The 26,464-nt window shown below is 39.2% G+C and overlaps 2 protein-coding genes across 3 annotated transcripts; one reads left to right on the top strand and one right to left on the bottom strand.

Annotated features, from left to right (window-relative positions):
• The first annotated feature begins 864 nt into the window (after window positions 1-864).
• On the top strand, window positions 865-6,801 carry LOC140227825 (probable 2-ketogluconate reductase). Its single transcript, XM_072308218.1, has 5 exons — window positions 865-1,107; window positions 2,444-2,600; window positions 4,279-4,468; window positions 5,646-5,824; window positions 6,542-6,801. Exons 1-5 carry the CDS (start codon window positions 877-879, stop codon window positions 6,799-6,801), a joined length of 1,017 nt encoding a protein of 338 aa, XP_072164319.1. The 5' UTR covers window positions 865-876.
• Window positions 6,802-14,166: 7,365 nt separating this feature from the next.
• Window positions 14,167-24,150, bottom strand: LOC140228030 (serine/arginine-rich splicing factor 1B-like). 2 transcript variants are annotated; one of them, XM_072308430.1, is made up of 6 exons: window positions 24,122-24,150; window positions 19,896-20,117; window positions 18,995-19,146; window positions 18,394-18,566; window positions 17,468-17,798; window positions 14,167-15,166 (listed from the first exon to the last, which is right to left on the bottom strand). In XM_072308430.1, exons 2-5 carry the CDS (start codon window positions 20,105-20,107, stop codon window positions 17,562-17,564), a joined length of 774 nt encoding a protein of 257 aa, XP_072164531.1. In that variant the 5' UTR covers window positions 20,108-20,117; window positions 24,122-24,150; the 3' UTR covers window positions 14,167-15,166; window positions 17,468-17,561. The 2 variants fall into 2 exon arrangements, with proteins under 2 accessions (XP_072164531.1, XP_072164530.1); XM_072308429.1 differs by lacking the exon at window positions 24,122-24,150 and adding an exon at window positions 22,848-22,888.
• Window positions 24,151-26,464: the final 2,314 nt, after the last annotated feature.

The raw sequence follows: 26,464 nt of genomic DNA, 5'->3' as shown, positions 1-26,464 counted from the left end.
AACCTCTATGACAGCTGACTGGAACTCTCGAATCATCTCCTTCCACGTCATGTGTGCACTGCTTACCACATCCAGTCGAAACAAAAATCCAGCTTTTTTAGTGCTTCAAAATAGATCTAAAATAAGGGATAGAAATAACCAATGTAAAAATGTTAATCAGTACAATCAATGTTAGGCATTCTGAAATCGACAAAATGTGAACAATGGCTATCATTCTTTCTGAAATAAACTGTCTCCAGTTAGAGTTTATTGAGAAAAATAGTGATATCTCCGTGTATGTTTTAGGCTTTATTGCGAAGTTTTCATATTATGGTGATGTTTTGTGATACAACTGACCCATACACATATTCATCAAATGTGATTTTAACTGATACACTCGAACATCTTTCAAATCACTGCTCTCAATAGTAAACAATACCTTTAAGCGCAAGTTTGATTCCAGTGATTAGGGAAAGCAAGTGACATGCTTTAGAAAGCTCTTGAGCCCAGGCCTGATCAAGTGCGTTGAAAGCAATGATTTATCATGGTTGTAGGCCTAATTGTTAACGTTATTATTATTATTATTATTATTATTATTATTATTATTATTATTATTATTATTATTGTTATTATTATTATTATTATTATTATTATTATTATTATTATTATTGTTACCATTATTTTTATCATCATCATCATCATTCTGGTATATTTCTTCTGCTATATTTCGAATTGAGATCTATTGCACAAACTTCGTCATATTGAAATGATATTTTATCCAATTCAGTGAAATATGTTATTCATTGAGTTATGATTATATACATTAACTCAATTTCCCTGCCTTCAACCCCTCCCGTATTCCATCTTTGATGGACTATAAGATACTCGACCGTCGCCATGGAGACCGATGCCCAAGATGACTCAGTTAAGCCTTGGATTTTGACGACGGCTACACCTTACAGGGAGTCGTCAAAGCGGTTACTCCTGGAGAACTTTCGGGTGGTGATCTGGGATGATTTCGTGGCGGACCCCGTGCGTTACCGCGAACGGATCCAAGGTTTTCTTCACATGCCCTTCTACAAGCCGGAGATAACCGAGGAGATCTTAAGAAGCATGCCCAACCTCAAGGTGCGATGAGCAGTGATGGATCTCGATAATTATATTCAATGCCCTCTTACCGCAAGAATTTCAAATTCAATTACTCTACTTCCATCCAACAGAAGGTAATACATCATGCAAAGTATACATTTCAGGAGCGGATCCAGGAATTCCGTAAAAGGGGGGGGGGGCGCAAAGCAAAATGTCACTTCCGAGTTTTATCAGCTGACAAGCAAAAAAAAAAAAGTCCCCCTCCTGGATCCGTCGCTGCATTTGACAAATCATATGTATTATTGTTTTAACAATTTGAAAGAAGTACAAGTCCTATGTAAGTATGATACAAAGATTTATACCAATGAATGATAGAAACAATACATACTTTGCGAGGACAACAAAGAAGTGACTATTAGCGATGGGAAGGAGTGATCTACTGAAAACTGGAGCTTGTAAGACGTACGTAGATCATTTGATTTGATTTGTAAATAAAATATTCATTCGAAATTCATATATGTACAGCTAGAGCATACAATAAAAGCATATTGTAAACAGTCCCCCTTTCTTTCAAAGTAAAGACGAAAGAGTGACGATGGAATAACCCTATGCAGAATCTAATCGCATATAAAAAGCGATATAACACACAAAATATAATTTCAACCGGAACTTAATTCTTTTTGCTGGAGACATAAATGACAATATATTTGAAGTAACATCAAAGAACAGTTCTCAAAACATGATGCATCGTAATCCAACAATGGATATTCTCTTTCCAGTAGCGAAATGGATATTCAAAAAAGTTTCTCGTTCTGTAGCCACCGTAGTGGTGTATTAAAAAATAATAATATCTTGAAGGAAAATGGCTGCTCGTTACTGATGACAGCTATACACAAAGTCATACAATGGGCTAGTGAATGGATTTGAATGAATTCACTTGCCTCTGTGGGGGCACTGTGGCTAGAGTAGACTCCGACATCCAATCGGAGGACCCGAGTTCGATTCCCTCCCAGTGCTTACGTCCTTGGACAAGATGTTGTTACCCACTATGTCCCTCTCGACCCAGGTGTATAAATGGGTACCTGGCAACGCTAGGGTAATAATAATGGCAGGGCCATCTGGTAGAGCAGTGGCAACATTGTAGAAGCTATCCGGGATAAAGAAGACCTGTACCTCATTATAATTCTTCTTATCTTATTGATGGTTTAGGCCTACTTAAATAAGTTTGCATGGTAATGAAAAGATCTTACAAAATCATTAACATAAGAGAAGTAGCCAGCAACTAATGTTATACATTAATTTGTCATCTGTCATTTTTTTTTTTGTCTCTTCAATTTTTATCTTCCCTCTCATATATCTTGCAATGATTCTCCAGGTTTTAACGACCCACAGCACAGGTACCAATCACCTTAATCTCCCGTTGCTATGGAAACTAGGCCTAAAGGTCGGCCATGCTCGGGGCATCCTGGATGACACATGCGCCGACTTCGCTTTTGGGTTGCTGCTCGCCGCAGCGCGGAAACTTCCGGTCTGTGAGTCAATGAGATCTCACCACTAATTAGCTACTTTTATCATAGCTGTCTGCACTTTCTTCTGAGCCACCTTTGAGCACATCATGTAGGTGATACTGTGTATTACAAAACTAGTCGGAAGTTTGTCTGTGTAGTGCATGAAACCGAAGAAGAAGAAAAGAAGAAGAAGAAGAAGAAGATGATGATGATGATGATGATGAAGACGAAGAAGAAGAAGAAGAAGAAGAAGAAGAAGAAGAAGAAGAACAAAAAAAAAAAGACATTTTGACTTCTAATTGTGGTTGCACAAGGTATTTAACCTTGGAGTTAGATATAGGGTTTGAATAAGCTGATAGAATCCATTTTGTTATCACTCGTCTAAAACAAACAAGCAAACAAAACATCGGTGGCGGAACAGCTGCAACATGAGATAAAACAAATTAATACAATGCAAGGACGATCAGAAATATACAGCATAAGTGTTCAACTTTGCACATTTAGTCGTCTTAGGCTTTCGTATGGTCTGTTTCTGCAATATGCAGAGTCTTTTGTGTATAGGTGTAGGGAAAAGGAAGAATTTGGGGGCTTCTTTGATCGAGGGCCACAAAAGTGTTCATAATCTAAACCACGTTTAAACTTGCACCTCAGGTGATTATCAGATCTATAGGAAGTGTACATGACATCCGTCTTTTTCAGGAAAAGGAAAAGGCCACTTCGTAATTAGAATTTACTTTATCAGACGGACAATGTCAAACGAACTAAATAGTAAAGAAAACTTTCATTAACATCAGACAAAAAGTTTAAAAGTGATAGCATTTTGAAGCTCGATGCTTTTGCGGAAACGCAATATCGCAAAAGCATATCGCAAATCAGACAAGGCGGTGACACCTCAACGGTTATATGAAAAGTTTCATCTGAAAACGATTTAACTCCATTCTTGTCAATGAGAGATATTTGAGATTAAAACTGCTCAAACAAAGAAAAAGGGAAGAAAATATGGAATGTTTTGATCATAACTTCATGAAGCAATAACAGTAATTTGCGACATGTTGCTGTCATTGCTTGACTATGATTTTTGTCCAAGTTTTTTTTTTTATCATTTCAAATTGGCTCATTTTCGTTATGTTGATTTCCAAGCCCCGAAGACGACCCGTCAAAACAACGAAAGACTGGCACTGACATTAATGGCATTCAACGAACGTGCGTCCCTTGGACGTCTCGTCACGACATGCATAATATTAATTGTTATGCCTAATATTATTGAAACTTATTCGTGTCAATGACTATTGCGTCGAGTTTTTTTTACTGCAACTGATTGACAAATTAGCGTAAATGAGCACCAACTGTTCAATGTTTTAATGTTAGAGATGATAAAAATCATAGGCATAGCATACTCGGGTAGGACTTGAATCCACGACCTCCTCATTGCTAGACAGGCGTCATATAATCCACTAGACCATCAGCGACTACCGAGCTTTTCGCCCTTTGGCCAGTGATCGGCCTTATCCCCAATTAATAGCGGGTGTACTGCAATAACTGAATAATTTGTGCTTAATTACGTCGATGAATGGCAATTTGTCAATCAGTTGTGATGATGAAGCTTACGGCTGCTCCATGTCGGTTTGATTTTATTGTTTCAATTCAAAAGAATGGAACTTTGTTGGAACTAACTAAATTTAGTTGTGTCTCTGTAACGTAGGTATTGGGGGAGCACGTGGCTACGACAAGGACTCACTGAATCTCGGGTGGAAGCGAACTGACGACTTGTACGGGGTTCCCGTGTCGGGAACAACGCTCGGCATTCTGGGAATGGGGGCAATCGGATACGAGGTCGCGAGGAGAGCATCAGGATTCAAGATGAGAGTGCTGTACCATAACAGGAGAAAACGGTAACTGAGTTTAGTTTGAGTTGAGCAGACTATGCCGCGATAACTTTGTAATTGTACATTCTGTATGAGTTACAGAAAGATTGTATTTTTATAACTGAGACAAAAAAAAAATACCCGTACTTTTCATCCTGAATTTTGCTTAGTGTTGAAAACCTTGTGATATATATTATATACTAATTTCTTTGTTCTTAGACTGTTTCCATCATGTCAATGTAAAGCATTTGGAAAAAGAAAGAAAATATTCCTTTTTTAAGTTTGGAAAGAGAGTCCCCCCCCCCCCCCCCCGTTCTTATGTTCTCCATCGAATACGATGCAGAGTATTTAATTTCAAATTGAGTAAACAAATCAATGAGGAATTTGTGTTTCGCGAAACTGTTAAAGTAATGAAGAGTGACAATTATTGAATGTTGACCCATAACATACCGATGATTTCTCCGAGTAGGCCTACTTCAAAGGCAGTTTTGAGTGTGGAAAATTCATGCCAAAATAATAAACGGCAATGTATTATGCTGAACAGTTGACTACGCAAACATACACTTATGATTAATTCTATTCCTGGTCAAAACACACCACGATGACTGGTAAAGAAGTACCTCTGTCTCAATGTCATTTCCTATGCTACTCCATGCTAGTTGATGTCCTCTGTAGTCATACAAATTTGCATGAGAGCTACCGTATAAGCGACACTTTCTACGCTTCATCAGGACTGGGCTCGGGCTATTATGTCACTCTGAAAAGTTTCCCATGAGACATTACACTTTGACGATGTCACGAATTCTTATACTATTGCATAATCAGCATCTTTGTTTTAAATTTCGATTCATGTATACTATCTGTGACTCAATCCCGCGTTTTGAAAACTTGGAATAATAATAAGGAAGTACAGACGGTATAAGTAATCATTAACTCGCGGATAAGTTAACTGCGAAGATAGGCCCTATGTGGCGCCAAGTGTCGCACTGTCGATTTCGTGACGAAATCAAATATTTTGTCATTTCGTCAAAAAAAAAAAAAAAAAAATCAGTCATATCGTCGACGAAATGACTGATTTCGTAATAAAATGGACCGTGCGGCACTTGACGCCCGATAGAGCTTATCCTCGAAGTTAGCTTATCCTCGAGGTTAGGCGGATCACCGTCTGAACGTAACTTTTGGTGTCTTCATCTGGGCGAGGCAGGAGCGAAGAGGAGGAGAAGGAGGTTCAAGCCACATACTGTTCGACGCTGGAAGAAATGCTACCGGCCGTAGACTTTCTTGTCGTCGCCGCTCCGCTGAACGACAGTACGCGGCACATGATTGGCAAGAAGCAGCTGAGCCTGATGAAGAACACCGCCATCATCGTCAATATTGCGAGAGGTATGATACGCTCGAGTGATGGAACATGCGAGGGCTTGTGTTGATGACACGCATTTTATCAATTACCATGTCCGTCCAATATTTGAGAATTATCCCAATAGTTTCTTCTAATGCGCAATAACCTATTTTTTTTTTTTTTTTTTACATGACGATATATTGTCCCAGACCAACATCAGTGAAAATATTGCAGAACCCTCATACATTAAAACATTGTTTCACTCAATATGACTGAGAGCAAATGATGAGATAAATGCTTGTGTCAAAAAGTCACATTTCCCCAAGAGATTATAATTTGCCCTAAGGGAGCAGAGCTACGGGCAGCTCTGATAGAAAGCAGTTATGTCGTCTCGATAGACAATGCTACATAATCAACATCATTCCATTCTAGCCTCGTTGAAAACCAGTCAAAATGCTTGAACTACTATTACCCGAGATGATGTTACATATCACAATATAACGATTTTGATCCTTGCTGCATTGGCTATACATGTCATTGCATTGACCAATGAACGGCCAGTATTTTTGTTGACCATTCAATATCCTGTATACACACGTAGTAGGAAGGAACTTCACGGTAGTGGTCTTCGTCGATTAACCTAAGTCACTTTGTTTGTTTGTTATTTTGCGTGTTTGTTTATGTGATGGTATGTGCGTGTGGATGTGCATCTGTGGGTGATCGATGTATGTGCGCTCGTGTGCTGTCACTGCTCGGTGTAGGTCTAATTTTCGACCAGGAGGCGTTGGTAGAGGCCCTAAAAGATGGCGTCATACTCGGGGCGGCGCTAGACGCCACGTTCCCCGAGCCCCTGCCGAAGGAGCACCCACTCCTCCACATGCCCAACGTTATCGTCACTCCCCACGTCTCGGCGTTCGTCGGCAGGACTCTGGACGAGGTGATGCAAAACTGCGTCGACAACCTCTGGGCGGGCATCCAGGGCCGACCCCTGGTTACTGAGGTTCCTAACAACTCCTCATAGCACACCTTCTACTGTAACTATTGCGAAATGAATACATTGACCCCAAAACTAAACTATATGTTCAGACTGTCTTTTTCCTTGACAGCCTTTACGAGAGAAAAAAAAAGTAATAAAACGCATCTCTCAACTAAAATTTGGTAATTTCGCTACACAACGCTTTCTTTCCTGATATCACCCACACACGCATGATAATGTATTACATGTAATTGCATTCGTCATCAGAGACCAGGATGTGGAACATCAATATCGCATTCTGTCGCTGACGAATGCAATATTACCGATCTGTCTGGTCCTTTGGTAAGTCTGTAAAACATGAGCTTTCGTGGGAGGATGGAGTGCTTAAATGCCATTTTAGTTTTTAATCACATGTATACATATTTGATACAGTTTGCCTGGATGATTCATACACGTTTATATTCAATAACATGTTATATATAACAAAACGGTAACAGAATGTGATGCAAAAGATATTCAATCATCAGTATCATGACCAAGACAGCAATATCTAAGCTGCCGCTACATTATAGTTACTGTGTTATACCACGGACTAACTAGAAAATGAAATACCGTCTTCACCTCATTTTGAGCCGATTTGCTTAAGCTTGACTACTTCCATTAATCACAATCACTATTTGATGACATTATGAGAATCATCAATAGGAACATAATCATATGCATAGAATGATACAGGCAACTCTCCGGGGCAACTCTCATTATAACGAAGTGTTCGGGACGGGCAGTTTTCTTTCGTTATATCGAAATTAAAACATTAAAACAAATAAAGTATATGAGGACAGGCTCCTTATATATATATATATATATATATATATATATATATATATATATATATATATATATAATTTTTTTTAAACCTGAATTTTACTTCGTTGTATCCAAAATGTCATTATTCCCATAAGTTCGCAATGACGGGAGTACACTCGTGTATGTCCGGTTTTTCTTGAGGTGAACTGTAATAGTGCACTCCCATCATAACGAGCATGTTATATCAACATTGTTATTGAAAGTCCTCGTTACAGCGAAGTAAGAATTCAAACTACAAAATTATTAGCTATTTTTATGTACTATATGCCTATATTGTTCAGTTAATAATAACGAAATTTCGATGTAACAACAAAAACGTTCTGACGGACCCGACGAACTTCGTTATAACGGGTGTCGCCTGTATATCCGAGTTTATGGTGTATAACTGTGTATGAGCAGAAGAACTTAAATTCTAATGACCAAATACCCTACTGCAATAAACGAAAAACTCAAACGTGTACTGCATTGGCGCTTACAAGCACACATTACAACCAAACCGCCAGTTTCATTCTCACAAAATCCACCCGTTTTCAGGCAATACTGTATCTGAATATTGCAGGCGATGTATATGCATATACGAGATTTAACAGAGTATCATTATTCATTGTAAAGCAAGAAGTATGTCGATTTTCTTCATCCATGGAAAAAGTGACTAAACTATGCATTTTGTGCTTCAGCGTATACTTGCCTGCTAAAATAGTACCCGTTTGGTGCAATATATGTTTTGTGTAGGCAGCACACACACACGCACAAAATCTATACACCCCTCATGTACAATTGTTGCTGCTATAATATCAGCGTAGAGATAAAAGCACTGGCGTGAGTATTGTGTTTGATTGCATAAAGACCATACCGTATTAAGAAAAATGATAATAATAAAAACCACACATATACATGTACATTCAACTTGTCAGCATCGTCAACTGACTACAAAGTGCTATTTTATCTTTATGGGCAATAAGATTATTATGAATTAATGATTTTATGGTGCTGACAAAATAATTGTACTTGATGCCTTCATGGAAGAGCCATACAGGTTTTTCCACGACCATAGATATAGGCCTATGTTCATATATATATATATATTTTTTTTCTTTCATTCATTGCAAAGTTTCTATCGGTACAGCTATATTACATTGACAAGATATTATGTTGAAAGTGTTCAGTGCAAGTTATTCTTGAATGAAACAGAATGTGTTGAATGTGATTTCATTGCCTGCAAATAAATGACACAATTACATGTGTAAAAATTACACACTTGCACGCATTTGCATCGAATATTTGTCTGTTTCGACCAGTTCGCTACTGCCGGTTACACTGTATTTCCACTTTATGGGAAATCCACACCAAATATAATTTAGTCTGATAAAACAGAGTAAAATATTACGAGTTCAACGGTATAAATTTGATCGAAATCGGATGAAAAAATAAGGAAGTTATGACATTTTCAAGTTGCGGTACATTTGGGGGATAGAGTTCTTGAACAGTCAATCTGAATATGCAAATGGCATAGGAAGCATGTCATTCCCTCACAACTTACCATAGTTTGTAGATAAAATTTTGAAATTTCCCGTTTTTCATTCAAACACAATTATGCCCGATGCTGAAATCCTTGTACACTTGTACATATATCTAATTGATCACTATTCTGAAGTTATTCAACCGAGAATAACATCATGTTTCAAACTTCAATGACAGAAACATTGAATTTTCCTCTTTTTTTTTTTTTGGTACACAATCAATGGAAAATTGTGAGGGTATGACATGGTTAGATCACTCATTTGCATATTCATATCCACTGCCCAAGAACTGTTTTGCAGAAATTGTCAAAACTCCAAAATGTCATAACTTCCATATTTTTCATCTGATTTCAGTCAAAATTTTACTCTTGAACTCAATAAGATTTTTACTCTTTTTATCTGATTGACTTATATTTGGACTGGATTTCCTCTTTAAATGGTAGCATACACTTTTGTAGTAAGCACACACATACACTTCACTTAATTCATATGTACACACAAACACACACACAGTACACATACATCCTTTCAGGTTTGTTTGAAAGCGGATGTTACATGGTTCATCTGTGTGTCTAAATGCAACAGTTATGAAAGATTCTACCTTTTCCAATATTATCAGTACAATTTGTACATGTACGTACAAAATGGACACCATTTACCAGGGAGGTGGGACCAGGGAGGTGGGACCATGGAGGTGTTACAGAGATGGAGTGGCAACTCCTCGCAATTCATGCAAACACATGTTTGGGTTCAAGGCGTTACAATGGGATGTCTAGCGTTCCATTACGCTTTGAAGTTATGCTCGGCACCGCTCTAGTTGCTAGACGAAGTTCGGAGACGATAAGAACGCATTTCACCTTTCGTTGAATTACAAGCTTTATTTCACCACAAAATTTTAAACGAAATACTCGAATTGATTTAGAATAGTGTAGGAAAGAATTCAATATTATTAACATGTACATGTATTTCTGGTTTCTTCGTAATTCGCAAATCGAAAGGAAATGAAAATTAGGCCCTCTTAAAAACCTAATTTTTCTATAATGCGCACATTTCCACATGTTGATTTTCTATCTGTTAATAAGGGGATATTTTGATCTTTCAAATATGGTTCCAGCGTGTTTTTAAACTATTTGCTGTTAAAATTGTGAGTTTTACACCGCATTTTGATTCGCTGCTCCAATTCAAGGTACACAAATTCATTGTTGCCATCACATTGAAAGAGAGAGCAAATTGCAGTACAATTGTAGTAGCAAATGTTTCTAGATGTGAGAGCGCTAGTCCCGATTATTGATGCTCTCAAAATTTTGTCAAAGCACATGGGTAACACCTGTAGTTGAACGCACAACTTCTCGGCGGTGTCGCGCATGACTTCAAAGGAGAGCTTTAGTTGCCTATTCTTCTCTGGCACCTCCCTGGTGGGACCTACCTGCATCTACAATGTACTCTGTATTTCCTGCAAATTTGATAAGGTGCCAGTGTCTCTTATCTTTCAAATAGACTGGTTCAGTATGCAATCAAATATTATGCATGCGTTCACAAATTTAACTACAAGTACATGTATAAAAGTTTGCTGGAGGCTTTCATCATTGTCAAGTTTGTACAGCTCAAGAACAAGTTACTTACTGTAATTTCCTTTGGAACCAATGTAGACTTGGAAATACATGTATAGTGTAGATTTATGTGTACTCGGGTATAAGAGAGCCTACATGTATTTGAAGGCCAATGGAGAGACTCCTGGCACATAACCTCACATGATTTGCAAATGCACTTTCATGTACAGTCTGTGTAATGTGTTGTCACTGCTGACAATGCCTACAAGACTTGTAGTACTAGTGTGTTTTGTGAAAACATTCCTGCAGGACTTAAGTTTGTTGCTGAAGATGTCACGTTTTCCCAATCTCTGTATATACAATGCGTGCTGTATATGAATGTACATGTACAAGTATACCACTAGTGTACTGTACTACACAGTACATATTATACCGATTACCGGATTAGTAAATGTAAGCATGTGTTCCGATTACAGTGTACAATATTGTACTATGTACGCTGTACATGTACTGCACATTGTACAGAAATTGTACAGTTGCACATTTTGTAATACGAGTAGGCCTACAATTGACCTTAGTGTCAACTTTCAAGACAGTTCACTTGGTATACTGTGCTTGCACACACGACATGCACATGAACCTGCTCAGTCAGTTCACTTATACATGCGCCTTAAACAGACTCACAGCGTCACACTGAATGATGCAGTACCCACAAGATGAAGAACGAGTCCACTTGACATTCTTTGGGGTTTTTCCTGTTTTATTGAAATGCTGAACTGAAGACAGAAGTCCATCGATGACCTGAAAGATGCTTCTCTCTCTCTCCCTCTCTCCCTGACTCTTTCTCTCACTCCTTTTTTTGGCAAATAAAGGACAAGTTATGTACACACACAAACACACACACATACATACAGTATGCGTCTATGGTGGAAAAGGAGGACTTGTTTTACCCACAAGAACTTTAACACATAACCGAGGACCTGTGTGTCAGTAGGACTCTTGTCAACCGAGGACTCATTCGTATATTACCATCCAACTGAGGACTTTTTACAATGCTAATCGAGGACCTACAAACATGTACCCCTACATGCAAAAACATGCAAAAGCAGACCGTTTGGAATGGTCTGCATACCGAGGATGTCCTCAGTTCTGTGTGTGTCCTCGGTGTAAATGTAAAGTTTGTATGTGTGTCCTCGTTTTACACCATGGGTAAGTGCATACACACACACACATACACTCACATACACAAAAGAAAAAGAAAAAAAAAGGTAAGGATAGTATTGATTGCATCATCCTTCCATACTTCCTTTTTCCCTTTTAGACTCCATCAATAACCAAAAATGCTTTTTCAACTATGGAATTATCTTTTCGGTGTGTGCCCATATGAAGGGCAAGTGTGCGTTATGTAGCATCAAAAGCTCTGTGCAGATCTTTTTTACTTCTTCTAGTGAAGTGAATGAGGCTGCACTGAACACTTTGCTAATTTGACATTCCCGAACTGAATTTTACTTCCCAGACTTGCTCTGCATTTACTGTATCATTGCTTATGAAAAAGTAAATGTGACAACAGGAACTCAAAACCACTCAGAGAATGGCATTTTTCCCCCAAGAAAGAAAAGAGATCTTCTACTTCAGTGCTTCTCAACCAGTGGGTCATGAAGCTCTAATAGGTGGGCCACGATGTCTCCCAAAAACGAAAAAAGAAAAGAAAAAGATTTGTATCTGATCTACAAATGCGATTGGGACTCATAAAACTTTGTAGGGGCCATGTTGGGCCTCCGGTTAGAATGGTGGAGCACAGTTCTATATGGTATATTTGATTCTATGTTTGGAACACTGCCATCAAGAATAACCATAGAATACATGGGAGTAAAATTTTAATGGAACTATGCAATGCAAATGCATGTTGATGTGTATTGATTCATAATACAGTAACCTTATCGCTTATGTGGCCAAAAGAATACCTGATAATGTGCCACATACTGTATACGCAATATATTTCGCGAGTCTAAATTTGCGTGAATCAGGATTTCCCGACAATTTCGCGAGTGGTTAAATTCGCGATCATGGAGTCATGTACTGAATGGAGAAATAGTACGCGAACGTAACATTCATATCGGTATTAGAGTCAATATTTTTGTGTGTTTTTAATTTCGCGAATAGCAGCTGACTCGCGAAATTCGTGAAAATAAAAACGGTATTTTGTAAGAACTTTTCTACCACTTGCATGTTTCCCTGCAGTGTCTTTTGCTTATGATACAATGAACAGTGTATTAGTAACATGGAAACAAGTATGTAATACTCAGTCTTGGGGAAGGTGCATTCCAATGTATCTTGTTCATCATATTGATCATCAGGGCAGGCGCTACATTCTTAAAAGTGAGGGGGCCCAGTTTATGGGAACAGGGACAATTCATTTTGAAGATGGTGGGGGGGGGGGGGAGACATTTTGGATGACAGATAATTGTGTCCCAAAGTTGGCTGACTACCAAAAAAAAAGGGGGGGATGGGGGCTTAATATATTTTTGGTGCCATTTGCTGGGTTAATCAGCCACCAAAAAACAAAACAGAACAAAACATAAGAAAGAAAATCTTTTGCATGCCTTTTCCCAACCAAAAGCACTTGCTAAGTTTCATACTTTTTGATGACATTCCCCTAGCAACATCGGCTCCTGAACAGCAAAGATTAGATAAACAACAGTCCAACTCTATATTTTCTGGGGGGGGGGGGGGAAGTGTGTGTGTGTGGGGATGAGCCCCCTGGCATTTGACAGAAGCAAATCTTGATATTTGACAGAATCTTGGTTTGGAAATTTTTCTATTTTTCTGGGCATATCTGCATAATCTTAAGAAACAACAACAAATCAAATAAATAGCATGTGTAATGTATACACCGATAATTTGGCCCTGTAAGTGATTTAGAGGGTACACATTATGTATCAACATACGCTTGTAAGTTAACACACATTTGTATTGCATAGTTAAAGCACCCCCCCCCCCCCTTGATATCATATCTATCCTTCTTTAAGTTTGTTCCACTTTCATTTACCATTTCATTTGCCTCCGCCTTGTAAATCCAGATGAAAATTTGAGTGGAAACTTTTTTTTGATCCTCCAATTTGTTCCAGACTGATGCACACTGATCCTGCCTGACTGCATCCTCTAAAACAGAACTTCCTCATCTGATCTAAATTCCTGAGCTGATCCAACTCCTTCAAAACAAATCAAAAAGATGTGATTACAACACGTCAGGGTATGTGTATATGCACAAACATATTAATCATGGATTAATTTAGTTTTGTATGCTTCCCTTCAAGGGGATATTGCACGAAGGTAGCTAGTGGCATCACCCAATGCAGCAGTATTTTTTTTTCCAGCTGGACATTAGCATTTTAAGGTGATGAGTAATTGGCAGATGTGAGAAAGGACGAATGCTGCAAAATAAAAGAATGAGGATTTCAGAGACCGCTACATGTAGTTCCAAATCTTGTTTATTTCAATTTATCTTAAAAATGTCAAACATTAAACAATGTGGAAGCAAAATAACAATCAACGTTCACAAAGACACAATAGCAATAAAAAAGGGGGAACAAAACATTGTGACAGTGATATGTACACATACACATACATATCATCAACTACTTCAGAGGAACAGACAAATCTCTTGGTTGTGGCCGAGATTTAATGGTTCCTTAAGCAGCTGATGATACGACGAGAACTGAGACAAAAATCATACCGTCAAAATGATCCCATTCCATGTTATCCTTTTGACTTCCAAATTAGCCCTCACGGATCCTGACGAAGGCTTTTGATTCAGAGACTTTGAGTGATCGAGCAATTCTGGTCTGACTATTCTGCAGCAATCCACTGCGTACAAAATGCCACACGCCGTCACTGAATCCTCACCTACCATCCGAATCAATTGCTGAAACCTTACAAAAAGTCCAAGTCTGAATGGGTAATTTTTCCTATCGTGGATGTTCATGAGATCCCAGATAAAAGCATGCTGAACCCCTTTCCCCAATCTGTTTGCATGAAATCCCACTGATTCTGATTCTCCATTATGCTTTTGGTTACCCTACCAATTTTTTTCTTTGTGATCCTGCGATCCCGGTTATCTGTGAAAGCTCTCTGATTTGACTGATTTGCATATCCTCCTTTTTCTTTTCTCTCTATTTTTTTTCTGATCCGTGTACTGATTGATCCAGCATCCGGAAAATGCATGATCCATGTGTGATCCGAGTGCGATCCCGTTTTGATCCACGGATGCCAGATCTGTGATCCCTGGATCCTGATTTGGTTTCCGAATACTGAATCCAAATCCTGAATACATTCCTGGATCCCTTTCTTTTTGCATCTTTTGCATCCCATATTCCTGGATCCTGACAATGCTTTCCTGATCCAGAATATCCTCCACCTCTCTACATCCTCATCTTATGATCCTCCCTCCTCTTTGTCTCCGAAGGAGCCAATCTGAGACATGTAAAGAGTCATGAAAATCGATTAGAAAATCCTGACACAGTATCTCATCAACTGAGGTGTAACATGAACAAAGAAACACATAAAGTGTGCAAAATCTTGTAAGACTTGTTAATGGCAGGACAAGCTACACCAGCCTAGCAAGAAAAAAAAAAAAAAAAAAAAAAAAACTAGAAGAAAAAAGGCCAAGGCATCAGATGATGTAGATCTGTTTCCTGGGATGTATTTCTGACAAAGGTTGATGATTGCTACACGACAAATTTGATGGTGAATGGGTCTGCTCAAATCTCGGACATGGAACAGAATTGTATTGACAATATGAGCATGCGATGTGTTAAAGATTGATTTGATAAATGGTGGACTGGATGTGTTTTGGGTACATTAAGGCATCCACACCCTACATGCTCAAGCTTCTCTACATAAGGATCAAAGAGTTTGTTATTTTCTGCATACAGTCAATGACAGTTTCTTCCACCAACATGGCACGGATACAAGTACACCGTAATATGAGAGAGGATCAGTATACGATATGAATGCACATTTCCAATTTTTTGATTATCAACCTGCATTGTTGTGACAGTCAAAAATTTATTCGAGGCATTTTACTAACTTACAAAAACTTTTTCAAGATTGAATGAAAGGTGGCAATCTATCACTTTCTGTGTAAGAGCCCATGTGCACACTCACTAACAAAACTGTAATCCAAGAATAAACAGCTTCTTTTTTGTACAAACAAGCTAATAGAATATGGCATGCAAGTAGACTTTCCCCTTACAATTACACATGATATCCTCAAATGACAAGGTCATATTTACAGTGTAGATTCAAAGAGAAAAAGTCGCCATTTATCATTGAAACTACACTGTGCTTTCCATACTGTTCAAAGCTACTTGTGTTTGTTACAGCTCCAAACTGCTAAGTATGTTCAACTCAAATCTGCATCACACCTCATTATTTGAAGTGTCCCCAATGAATATCACCCACCCTTCATGTAGAAAAAAAAAAAAGAGGAGGATTTAAAAACAAAAATCAACTTTTTTACCACCAACACCAATTTCCAATATTTACACAGGAAAATGAAATCATTGAATGTGTTCTATATTTACATGTGCCGATACAATTACCCTCTCATGCAACCTTTCCACATTTTCTTTTTTTTTTTTTTAAAGGAACATGAACTTAGAAAGTGTAACAGATGATACATTGCTTCATTACACATGAATCCAGTTTGCGCTAGACGGACCAAAGCATGCTTCCCAGTTTGTACACATTAAAGCATCAAATACTAAATACTAAATACTACTACAACCTTATATGTCGTATTTGTCGCACAGACTCATTACTAGAATTTTTCCAGTCGCTTAATGAGGATTTTATGAAATGAGGGTGACGTGCAAAGTGTGATGCACTCCTAGGAAAATTTTATGAACGAAGGATGGATAAACATGAATATGCGTACAAACTTGATCAACTGTTCACCAGCCCCATGTGAGCAAACCCAACAGACAGGTTAAACCTGCACTTTCCCCACAGAAATCACCGATGTGGGCACTTATGAGACATTCGTTATGCTAGTGTGAATGTGAATGAAATACCTTCCTCAAAATGGAAACTTATGAAAGTAGCAACAACAACAAAAATAAAAAAATAAATGAAACCATGACAACCAGAGCAAACAAAACTCTGAGCATAATACTGACAAAATATGCTACATAAGATATGATGATTTCTAGAAAATATTCTGCAATTTGTCATTAACTTCGAAAAATTTTTGTCACAAATGAATTGCATCTACTCATTCTCAAACTACACTGCTTAATGATTAGACGACCTGAAGTACAAACTCAAAATATGATACACTATTGAACCCTGGCCAATTTATTGGGATGTTTTCTGAGTATCGCTCCGTTAAACATCAGAATATCACATGCAAAAATTTCTCCCTAGCCCCTCACTTTCATAAAGCACTTTGTAACGACAGGAACTTACAACAACTGCAGCTCCCATGACAGCATCAGTGCGACAACCAATCAACTGCAAAGCAGTGACACTGTTGAGCCATGGGCAGCTGCAATTATTGTAATGTACAAAATAGCCAGACTCCCACACCGCCAAAGTATAATCAGTGGTCTGGGTAAATGCTACCATAGACAGTATATGTATGCACAGCTCGGAGTCTGGTGCTTGGTGCAAAAGAAATATTTAAAAGGGGGAACAGAGATAAGGAGAGCCAGCAGTAACTACAGACAGAGTGAGAGAGGAAAAAAAGGACTATTTACAGAGAGAATTACATACACAACATCTTCCAGCATCCTCAAACACCATCTGCAATGCTGCTACAAGAAGTGGAAGTGTCAACTCTGCTGGATGCAACCTGTCACAGGTGAGCCTACGATCGTGACCTCGACCTTGATCTGGACCTCGATCGAGAGCTCCGTGAGCGGGAGCGTGAGAAGGACCTGGACCGAGAGCGGCGGTGACGGCCCCCGCCGCCTCCCCAGCGGGGGCTGCGGGATCGACTCCTTGAACGGTAGCCCCCGCCGCGACGTGGGCTCATCGAGCGACTCCTGGAACGATATCCAGTGCTGCTGGGGTCGATCTTCACGTGGATGTAAGAGGTCTCTCCCTGAAAGTGATAGGACATTGATAAGTAACAGAAGGGCATTAATTTTAATCTGCAGTGAAAATTGAACGTCAGCAAAACATTCCTGGAACATTCAAAAGATTCTTTTCCAGCAATATCCATTTCTGTTATACGCTGTTTAAAACTTACTGCCAAAGTAATGTTTTGTTAAACTAAATGTATGGTCTGGAAGAAATTGTAAAATACTGATTTTTATTGCACACCTCCTTAAACTACCATCCATTCTGGATTAAAAAAACAAAACACACAAACAGGAAAAAAAGGTAATTTCAGATGTTTCTCTCAAGAGCTGCCGGTTAATACTTGTGTGTCTTGTCACTGATCTAAGGCTTAAACATACAGTCACAATTTTTTTAATACTCTTTGTGAACATGAGTAAAGATGATAACATTCTTCCTTGCATTCTCTTTGTCTACACAACAGCAATAAACAGCAACAATTTCAAACTCACATAACAGGAGTTTGGCGTCATCTGCACTACAATTAAACAGCATCTCCCTTTCCTTCTTTTGTTAGTTTTCATTCGATTAGCTCCGAACCCTAAGTACAGAAAATCTTCAAAAAGAAACAATGGTACCTCATGTGACCTGAACTTGGTGTCATCAAGCTGTTTGGAGGCGTATTTCATGTCTTCAGCACGGAGGAATTCAACCACACCGGTTCCGTCTCTGTAAACGTCGGCGTAGCACACGTCACCGGCCTCTCGCATGTGATCCTTCAAGTCCTGCCAACTCCCAGTCGGGGGAAGACCTGTTGAGCAGCGAGGGTATTGTGAAACATCTTATACATACCCCCAGCCCAGTAGACTATCGACAACATTCATTCTCACTGGTTTTCAAAGACCCTGCCTGGTTTGCCCATCAGCCATTTCCAATGTGCTTTTTGGCCAGCAGGATAGTGCTTCTCATGATTTCTTTTGAGGTATTGAGGTATTTTATCATATTCTTGCAATGCTCACATTATAGTATTATCTGAACATAAATGAATCAGTGCAGTCAAAAACCTACAGCCCGAAGAGAATCTTCTGTCACCAGCTAGCACAACTTTTGGACAAAATTCTTTCAGGGAAGTTTACAGAATACATCACTTAAAATCTAATATCCTCCTTCTCGTCCCAGGTGATAGGCAACATCTGGTGCTACACAAATGAGCACTTCAGCAAACCTTGGCCAACAAACCTGACACGATGCAGCGATAGTGGGATCTCCTGGGTGGCGGTCCCCTGGGACGGGTGCCCTTGAATCCCTTGGTCCCCCGGGGGAATTCAACGCGTATCCTGTAGCCATCATAGTTGTAGCCGTCTCTGGCCAGCACTGCGTCATCAGCATCTCTGTTCATAGGGAAAGATTCAACAGATTTAGGTGAAAATGTGAAAATGAAATTACAGTAAAGTAAACATACAGCAGAATGTTGCTTAGTTGGCAATGTTTCTTCACAATGGAGATCAAGATGATATCAGAACAACAGAATGCTACCTTAATGACCCCATATAGAGTGAGAGTAATTACTACCTAGCAAGTCTTAGTACAAAACAGAAAAAGCCATGATACTCTGCCAGTTCCAACCTTACTATTTAAAATACTACCATGTTTCCACACTATCATGTTTCAATCACTGAGTGACACAAATTTGAAACACTAAGGCCCGAAAGGTGGTACAGCTGAAACCATGGTTTAAACCACGTACAAAAACCATGGAGCGCCAAGTGTCACATGGAATACTTCGTTAAGTAATCAGTCATTTCGTCAATGAAATGATTATTATGTAACGAAATGACAACATTTTGTAACTAAATGAACATTTCGTCCACGCAATGCTAATTTCGTTAACGAAACGGTCATTTTGTCGACGGAATAACCAATTTCGTAACGCCATATTCTGTGCGACACTTGGCGCCCCGTGGTCTTTGTCCATGGTTTAAATCATGGTTTCATTTGTACCACCTTCGTGAATTCGGGCCAATGTGTCTTGCACCACAAACAGTGATGAACTTGCTTTCACAAAAACTTGCAAACATTCCACTTTGCTGCTATGAAATAAAATGACAGGGAAAAACTTAAGCTGTTGGCATTGGCTCACCTCTTATCAGAGAATTCGACGAAAGCAAACGGTGCTCCGAATCCGCCCGAAGTTCCTTGCCTCTTGTTCTTCAGGTCGATGTCCGCGATGTGACCAAACTTGTAGAACATGTCTCCGATATCCTTCTCCCGGATGTCAGGTGGAAGGTTGCCGACGTAAATCCTGCACTCATTGTTTCCAGCAGGGCCTCGGACGACAGATGACGATGCCATGATCACAAAGCTAGGAGCAGTACCACATGAAACAATGAAACTGTTGAAAACGGTGGCTTTCAAAACTGTCACTTCGCATTTCTTGAAAAACAAATGTTTTGGGCAAAGATGAGAACAAATATAGGACATTACACTGTATCAATGAGTATCTTGAGTAATTTGTGCTATTTACTACTACCAGTACGTAGTAAATGAGTACTGTATACACCGTATATCTCATGAGGTTTTTTTATTTCCGAAAATTTCGGAAGTTGGGTGGTACTGGCAAGTTTAGCAATGCGCAAAAATATCAATTTAGATCTTGACATTAATGTAACATGGTACAGTGGACTCCCGTTATAACGAAGTCCTCGGGACCGGCAGTTTTCTTTCGTTATAACGAAATTTCGTTATAACCGAATGAATAAACAATAAAAATACATAGAGTTGATAATGTTGCGGCCCTAAATTTTATTTCGTTGTAACCGGAATTTCGTTATAACCGTGTTCGTTATAACGGGAGTGCACTGTATTATGGGTTCACTTTCTTTGTGAATTCCACCGTCCACCAGCTTTTGGGCACCTTCTGTAGTTTTGGGGAAGCTTCTCCCTGGCAGTGCGGGGATGCTGCATCCAGTGCAGGCAGCGCGCAAGCCATGCAAACTGTGGGATTTTCAGAGCAAGCCTGTGCAAGAATGGGAGATTTCTGCACACGGCTTGCATGCTGTCTATGCTGGAACCACAGGACACTTGCACGAAAGACGCCCAAAGGTTGGTGGAAAGCAGAATTCAAGAAGAAAGTGGGCCTGGAACACCTACAAAGTGATTACCGGTAGTTTGCTGAACAATTTCAGTACCCACCAACTCAATCAGTGTGGAATAGTAATTTGAAATACAGTATGAACAAGATCAAGTTGGATCTGATTCAATTTTCTTCTAGTTCTATACAAATATTTGTAAATGATGTCAGACTTTCATGGGGCTGATTCGTGCGAGGACAAGCGAGAGCCGCAGAAAAAAAGTATAAAAATTTTCAAGTCAAATCAGGCCGACAGGTGCGGCAGCCCTGCACTGAGCGAACCCACTGGCACGAGTGTTTCAGTGAGTCCCTGCACATTGGCTGATTAAAATTTTTGTCAAAAAGTGCAGATTTTTTTTTTTCTTCTTTTTATCATCATAAAGAGTGGACATGTGAGTTTACCAAAAAATTGATGTGCGAACTTGCGACAATTAATATGTCAGGTGTAAGGTGGATGATAAGTGAACAGGCAGTCTCATGAGCATCTCACCCAAGGCAAGAGGCCTCATCATAATATATTCATAGATTCATGAGCACCACGGCCATGCTCATGAGGAGGAAGGGAGGGAGACATAATAATCATAATCGACCACCCATGTTCGCGATGTTATTCTCCCACTGATAAAGCATTAACAAGTTACGTGCAACGCGTTAGGTGCCTAAATCTTGTGAATGCAGGGAATGGCAAAGACGTACACGTGTTACTAATTACGTATTTTTAATACACAGGGTACCTAACCTACACTGCAATTTCATAAATGTCATCGACATAATGGCCCAAATTCACGAAGGTGGTACAAATGAAACCATGGTTTAAACCATGGACAAAAACTATGGAGCGCCAAGTGTCGCACGGAGTATTTCCTTGTGAAATTGGTCATTTCGTCGAAAAAATAACCGTTTCGTTAACGAAATTATCATTTCGTGGAGGAAATGTTCATTTATTTACAAAATGTTGTCATTTCCATGATTTCGTTACAAAATAATCATTTCATCGACTAAATGATTGATTTTGTAACGAAATATTCCATGCGACACTTGGCGCTCCATGGTTTTTGTCCGTGGTTTAAACCATGATTTCATTTGTAACGTTTACCACCTTCGTGAATTCGGGCCATTAAAGCGAAATTTCTTTTGTACACAACTAAATAATATTATGTCATCGACATATAAATATTAATGAGGATTTTCTTCAATTCTCTTTCCTCCCGTTTCCACAGTTAATTCACTGCTGTATCGGTAGGCCTATTCCCCTAATTTCTCTTGATTTGTATTAATGTTGGCATCCAGCGTACTGTGCCCCGTATTGTGGCAATACTGCCACTTGACCGAAAGATCGGTCTGTATCTGTCCGTCGGGGAATGTTCCGCGGAGACTAGCGTCTGGCTTCACGGATCCCCTCCGTATACAGGGGGACAGCGTCTGTCTGCGGAGGACAGCGTGTTAAACCCACAAATGTAAAAACGCCCACAAATGTAAAAACACCCACAAATGTAAAAATACATCGCCCACAAATGTAGAAAATCGACCACAAATGTAAAAATCTAACATCGCCCACAAATGTAGAAAACGCCCACTAATGTAGAAATGATTTCAAACGTCGCCCACAAATGTAAAAACGACAAGTAGATTCCCCATTCTACTATAGTACGTTGATATAGGCCTGAATAGACTCACTTCTTTAGGATAGCAGTGCACTTCTTGTAAAATGATATGTACGTGTTCGAGTGCGTGTGTATGGGTGGTGGAGAGTTCAGCGGGGAGATGGATGTGTGTGCGTGTGTCTGTCTGTGTGTTACGGTGTGCTGCGTGTCACACATTTCCGGCGGGCAGCTGCGCCTCCGGGCAAGTTACGCGGGCTTGTTGCGAGTACGAGCAGTACAATTTCTGCGGATGGACAAAGATGTTAACTGTTAAAGAGTTCCGTACTTGCGTTTTACCTGCTAGACGCATGCCACTTACCTGCCATTTGCATGCCGGCCTGCCATGGAGTATCGTTGCATGTACTACTGTGATAACATGCTTGTCTTCTGTCTGTTTGTGTGTACGTGTGTGTGTGTAGTTTTCCTGCAAGTTTCTGTTTCTGGGCGGCGGGTGAGGACTGCATGACTTATCTGCAAAGGAATCCCTCTCGAAGTAATTTGAAATGGCTGAAAGTCATACAGAATGTCTATTATACTCTCAACTACACCAGCAGAGAGGCAGTAACTGGACCCTCAACATGCACGCAGATGGCCAGCGACACTGGCAAATCAGACTTGCGTGCGCATCTCCGGGTACTAGTGCGGGCCAACACCACTGCGGGGAGCTCCGGAGGAAAAAAAACAAAACAAAACAAAACAAAACAAAAAACCTCCCCGCAAGTCAACCTGCAGGCTGAGACACGATGTGACAAGGCCTTTAATAGTTTTAGAGCTCCAGTCCCCGTATATCGCTCGTAACTGAAAACGGATCGGCTTCGACAGGTCTCACGGAATACATGTATGCAATTAAGTTGCGCGCGTCTAGTAGCAGGTAAGACGCATGAAATAAGGGTCTACATAAACGCACACTTAGTAGAAATACGTCAACCACAATGTAAAAAATTTTTACATTTGTGGTTGATGTTTGAATTTTTTACTACATTAGTGGGCGTTTTTTACATTTGTGGGCGCTGTCGTTTTTATGCATTTGTGGTTGAAATTGTTTACATTTGTGGGCGGTGTTTTTTACATTTGTGGGCGATTTTTACATTTGTGGGCGATGTATTTTTGCATTTGTGGGCGTTTTTACATTTGTGGGCGTTTTTACATTTGTGGGTTCAACACAGCGTCAATGGCAAAATATAAAAGAGTCCTCCGGACAGACGGATCTTTCTGTCTATAGGCCTACTGCCACTAGCCAGCTGCAGACTAGAAATACTATACAAGAGAAAAACAATGCAATATCCTAATAGGGCCTGAATATTAAGGACCACACGTACACACGCAGAAACAATAATATGCAGTGTCTGTAACTAAACACTGGAACACACTGCCCACTGCACTGAACACACACAGGCACACATCAAGTTGCTGCATGCATTTTTGCTTGAATATTATGGATTAAATCATGGCTTACGAAGCAACTTTACGACCTCACTATAACCGTCTAAACAAAAGAAATGCGCAAGACATATCAATATAATTCTCAGTGGTGAAATAAGCACTTAAAGGACATATTTCAACAAAACATTCCACTGTTCATAGAAAACTTACCGACGAGGAGAAGCGACGTCAATGAAACGACGCCAAGCTAAAGTACACGATTTCCGAATCGCTTTCGGAAAGCCTCGGCATTAGTTTCGGACAAAAGGTTGCTACCGCATGATTATTAGTCTATAACAACTAGACTAGATTAACAAATTCTATTTTCTATAATACTGTTCATTATAAATTGATTAGGCAGGGGCCTAAATGCATGGAAGTCTAATTCTTAACTACAAAATTCAAGCAAATTAATGATTTCATAATGATGCTCACCACTTCTGGATACTCACTAAGAAAATGGGTTGAAGCTCTCATTAATTCACTTAATGAATGGAACCAGGAACCAGATTATTGTCGAGCCTATAAAATGAAAAACACTTAGGTTTATATAATAATGATAATGATGATGATGATGATGATGATGATAATAATAAAAAATAATAACAATAGTCATGATGATGGTGATGATGATGATAATAATAACTAGACTTGGAATTTGTCAACACTGACAAATTAGGTGATCCGATCTATTCGAAAATCAATGATTTGAGTCCTGATCCCATTAGGCGTGACCATACAGTTTTCATCTGTGTTTAGGGACATTGGCCGTGTGTTGTTTGGATTCTCATTTAGAAAAGGGAGTCAGGTCTGCCATCTTTGGTACCAAATTCCGTATACACTGTAACGAAGATGCAGAATGTAGTATATATTGACCATTTTAATAATAATAATAATAATAATAATAATAATAATAATAATAATAATAATAATAATAATAATAATAATAATAATAATAATAATAATAATAATAATACTAATAATAATAACAATAAGGTCTTATTTACCCAGGGTAGCCTCTTCAGTGTTGCCACTGCTCTACCAGAGAGCCCTGCCATTATTACTACCCTAGCGTAGCCAGGTACCCATTTATACACCTGGGTCGATCAAGAGGGACATGGATGGATGGTGGGTAAAAACATTGTAGGTCCATGGTAAAACTAAAACATCATGTCCAAGTAAGCACTGGGCGGGATTCGAACTCAAGTCCTCCGAACAGGAGTCGGGAGTCTTATCCACTATGCCACAGCTCCCCCTATACTTTTTCGTAAATGCAATACTGCTTACTAGACTGTAAACGAATAGGTTGATAAGAAGAGATCATTTTTCTTTTGTTGAAACAAACAAACAAAAAAGTTGGAATCTTGTTTCATTCAGTAGGCCTATAAAAGCAGACTACTAGGAACTGAAACCCATCTTTCGAATACGCATGCGCAGTATCGCGAAGGGAGAATCCCCAACCAACAAGCGCGCGAACAATAAGCCAATGGGCTTTGGCTTTTGCGATAACGAGACTGCTCTCCGCTGAGCTAATGTTATGAGCAAAGAGTATTGTATGAGTGGTCGTACCATAAAGACGTCAAAAAGAAATGTAAATTACTTTTTCAATTCTTTAGACGTCAATAAACAAAGTAAATGGACGTCATTTAGTCGTCTCAAACTGACGTCAAAATGTCGTATACGGCTCAAATGGAAGTCATCAAGTTACGTCTGTCTGACGTCTAGGTGGTAAGACGTCTTGATGAAGTGTGAATTATTATTTTGATGACAAGATATCACGTCAGAACAACGTCATAAACATAATGCATCACTTTCAACGTATATATATTGGTACAGACAAAAATACGTCTTAAGGACGTCTTTTTTGCGCAAATAGACAAAGAAAAGTGACGATTATAAGTCATCTTTAAGTCGTGACAGCTAAGTCAATTAGTATTTCATTACAGGATTTGATGAAGCTATGTTTGGGTATCTTCAGGTACAACGGTTACCATGACACGAATCTACCCTACCCTATTACTCCTAATGTGCTAAATCCTTATAGACATACCTATTGGATACGTCTATACCACCTGTTCCTATACAGTTGCTATATACTGTTATATCACGTTTTTATACGAATACGGGCAAAAATGTAAAAAGTTGTAATGAGTTATGATATGGTTACTAAATATAGGCCATCCTTTTGCAAATGTCAGCCCAATTGAAATACGAAAATATGAATGTCCATAACACAAGTTGGAAGTTTGAATTACACAAGAATAAAGTGTACAATTTCTTTTTTCAATTTTTTTTTCAGACATGTCAGAATGTGAACAACGACCAGCTGCATGTGACCTCGCTTTCTAGTTGCTTTCAGAAAAATTCTTATGTTTTGAACTTTGATTACAAGCACTGGTAATAAAACTTTTGCAAGTAACAATATACTGCACACCCACCCACCCACACACACACACACACGTACACATACACACACACTCAAAGTGCATGGTAGTATAGGTGCAATCATTGCGC

The sequence above is a fragment of the Diadema setosum genome, chromosome 4, assembly GCF_964275005.1.
Source record: "Diadema setosum chromosome 4, eeDiaSeto1, whole genome shotgun sequence".
In the NCBI taxonomy this organism is placed as follows: domain Eukaryota; kingdom Metazoa; phylum Echinodermata; class Echinoidea; order Diadematoida; family Diadematidae; genus Diadema; species Diadema setosum.
Note: the sequence above shows the minus strand (reverse complement) of the source record. Positions and strands in the feature narration are given on the sequence as shown.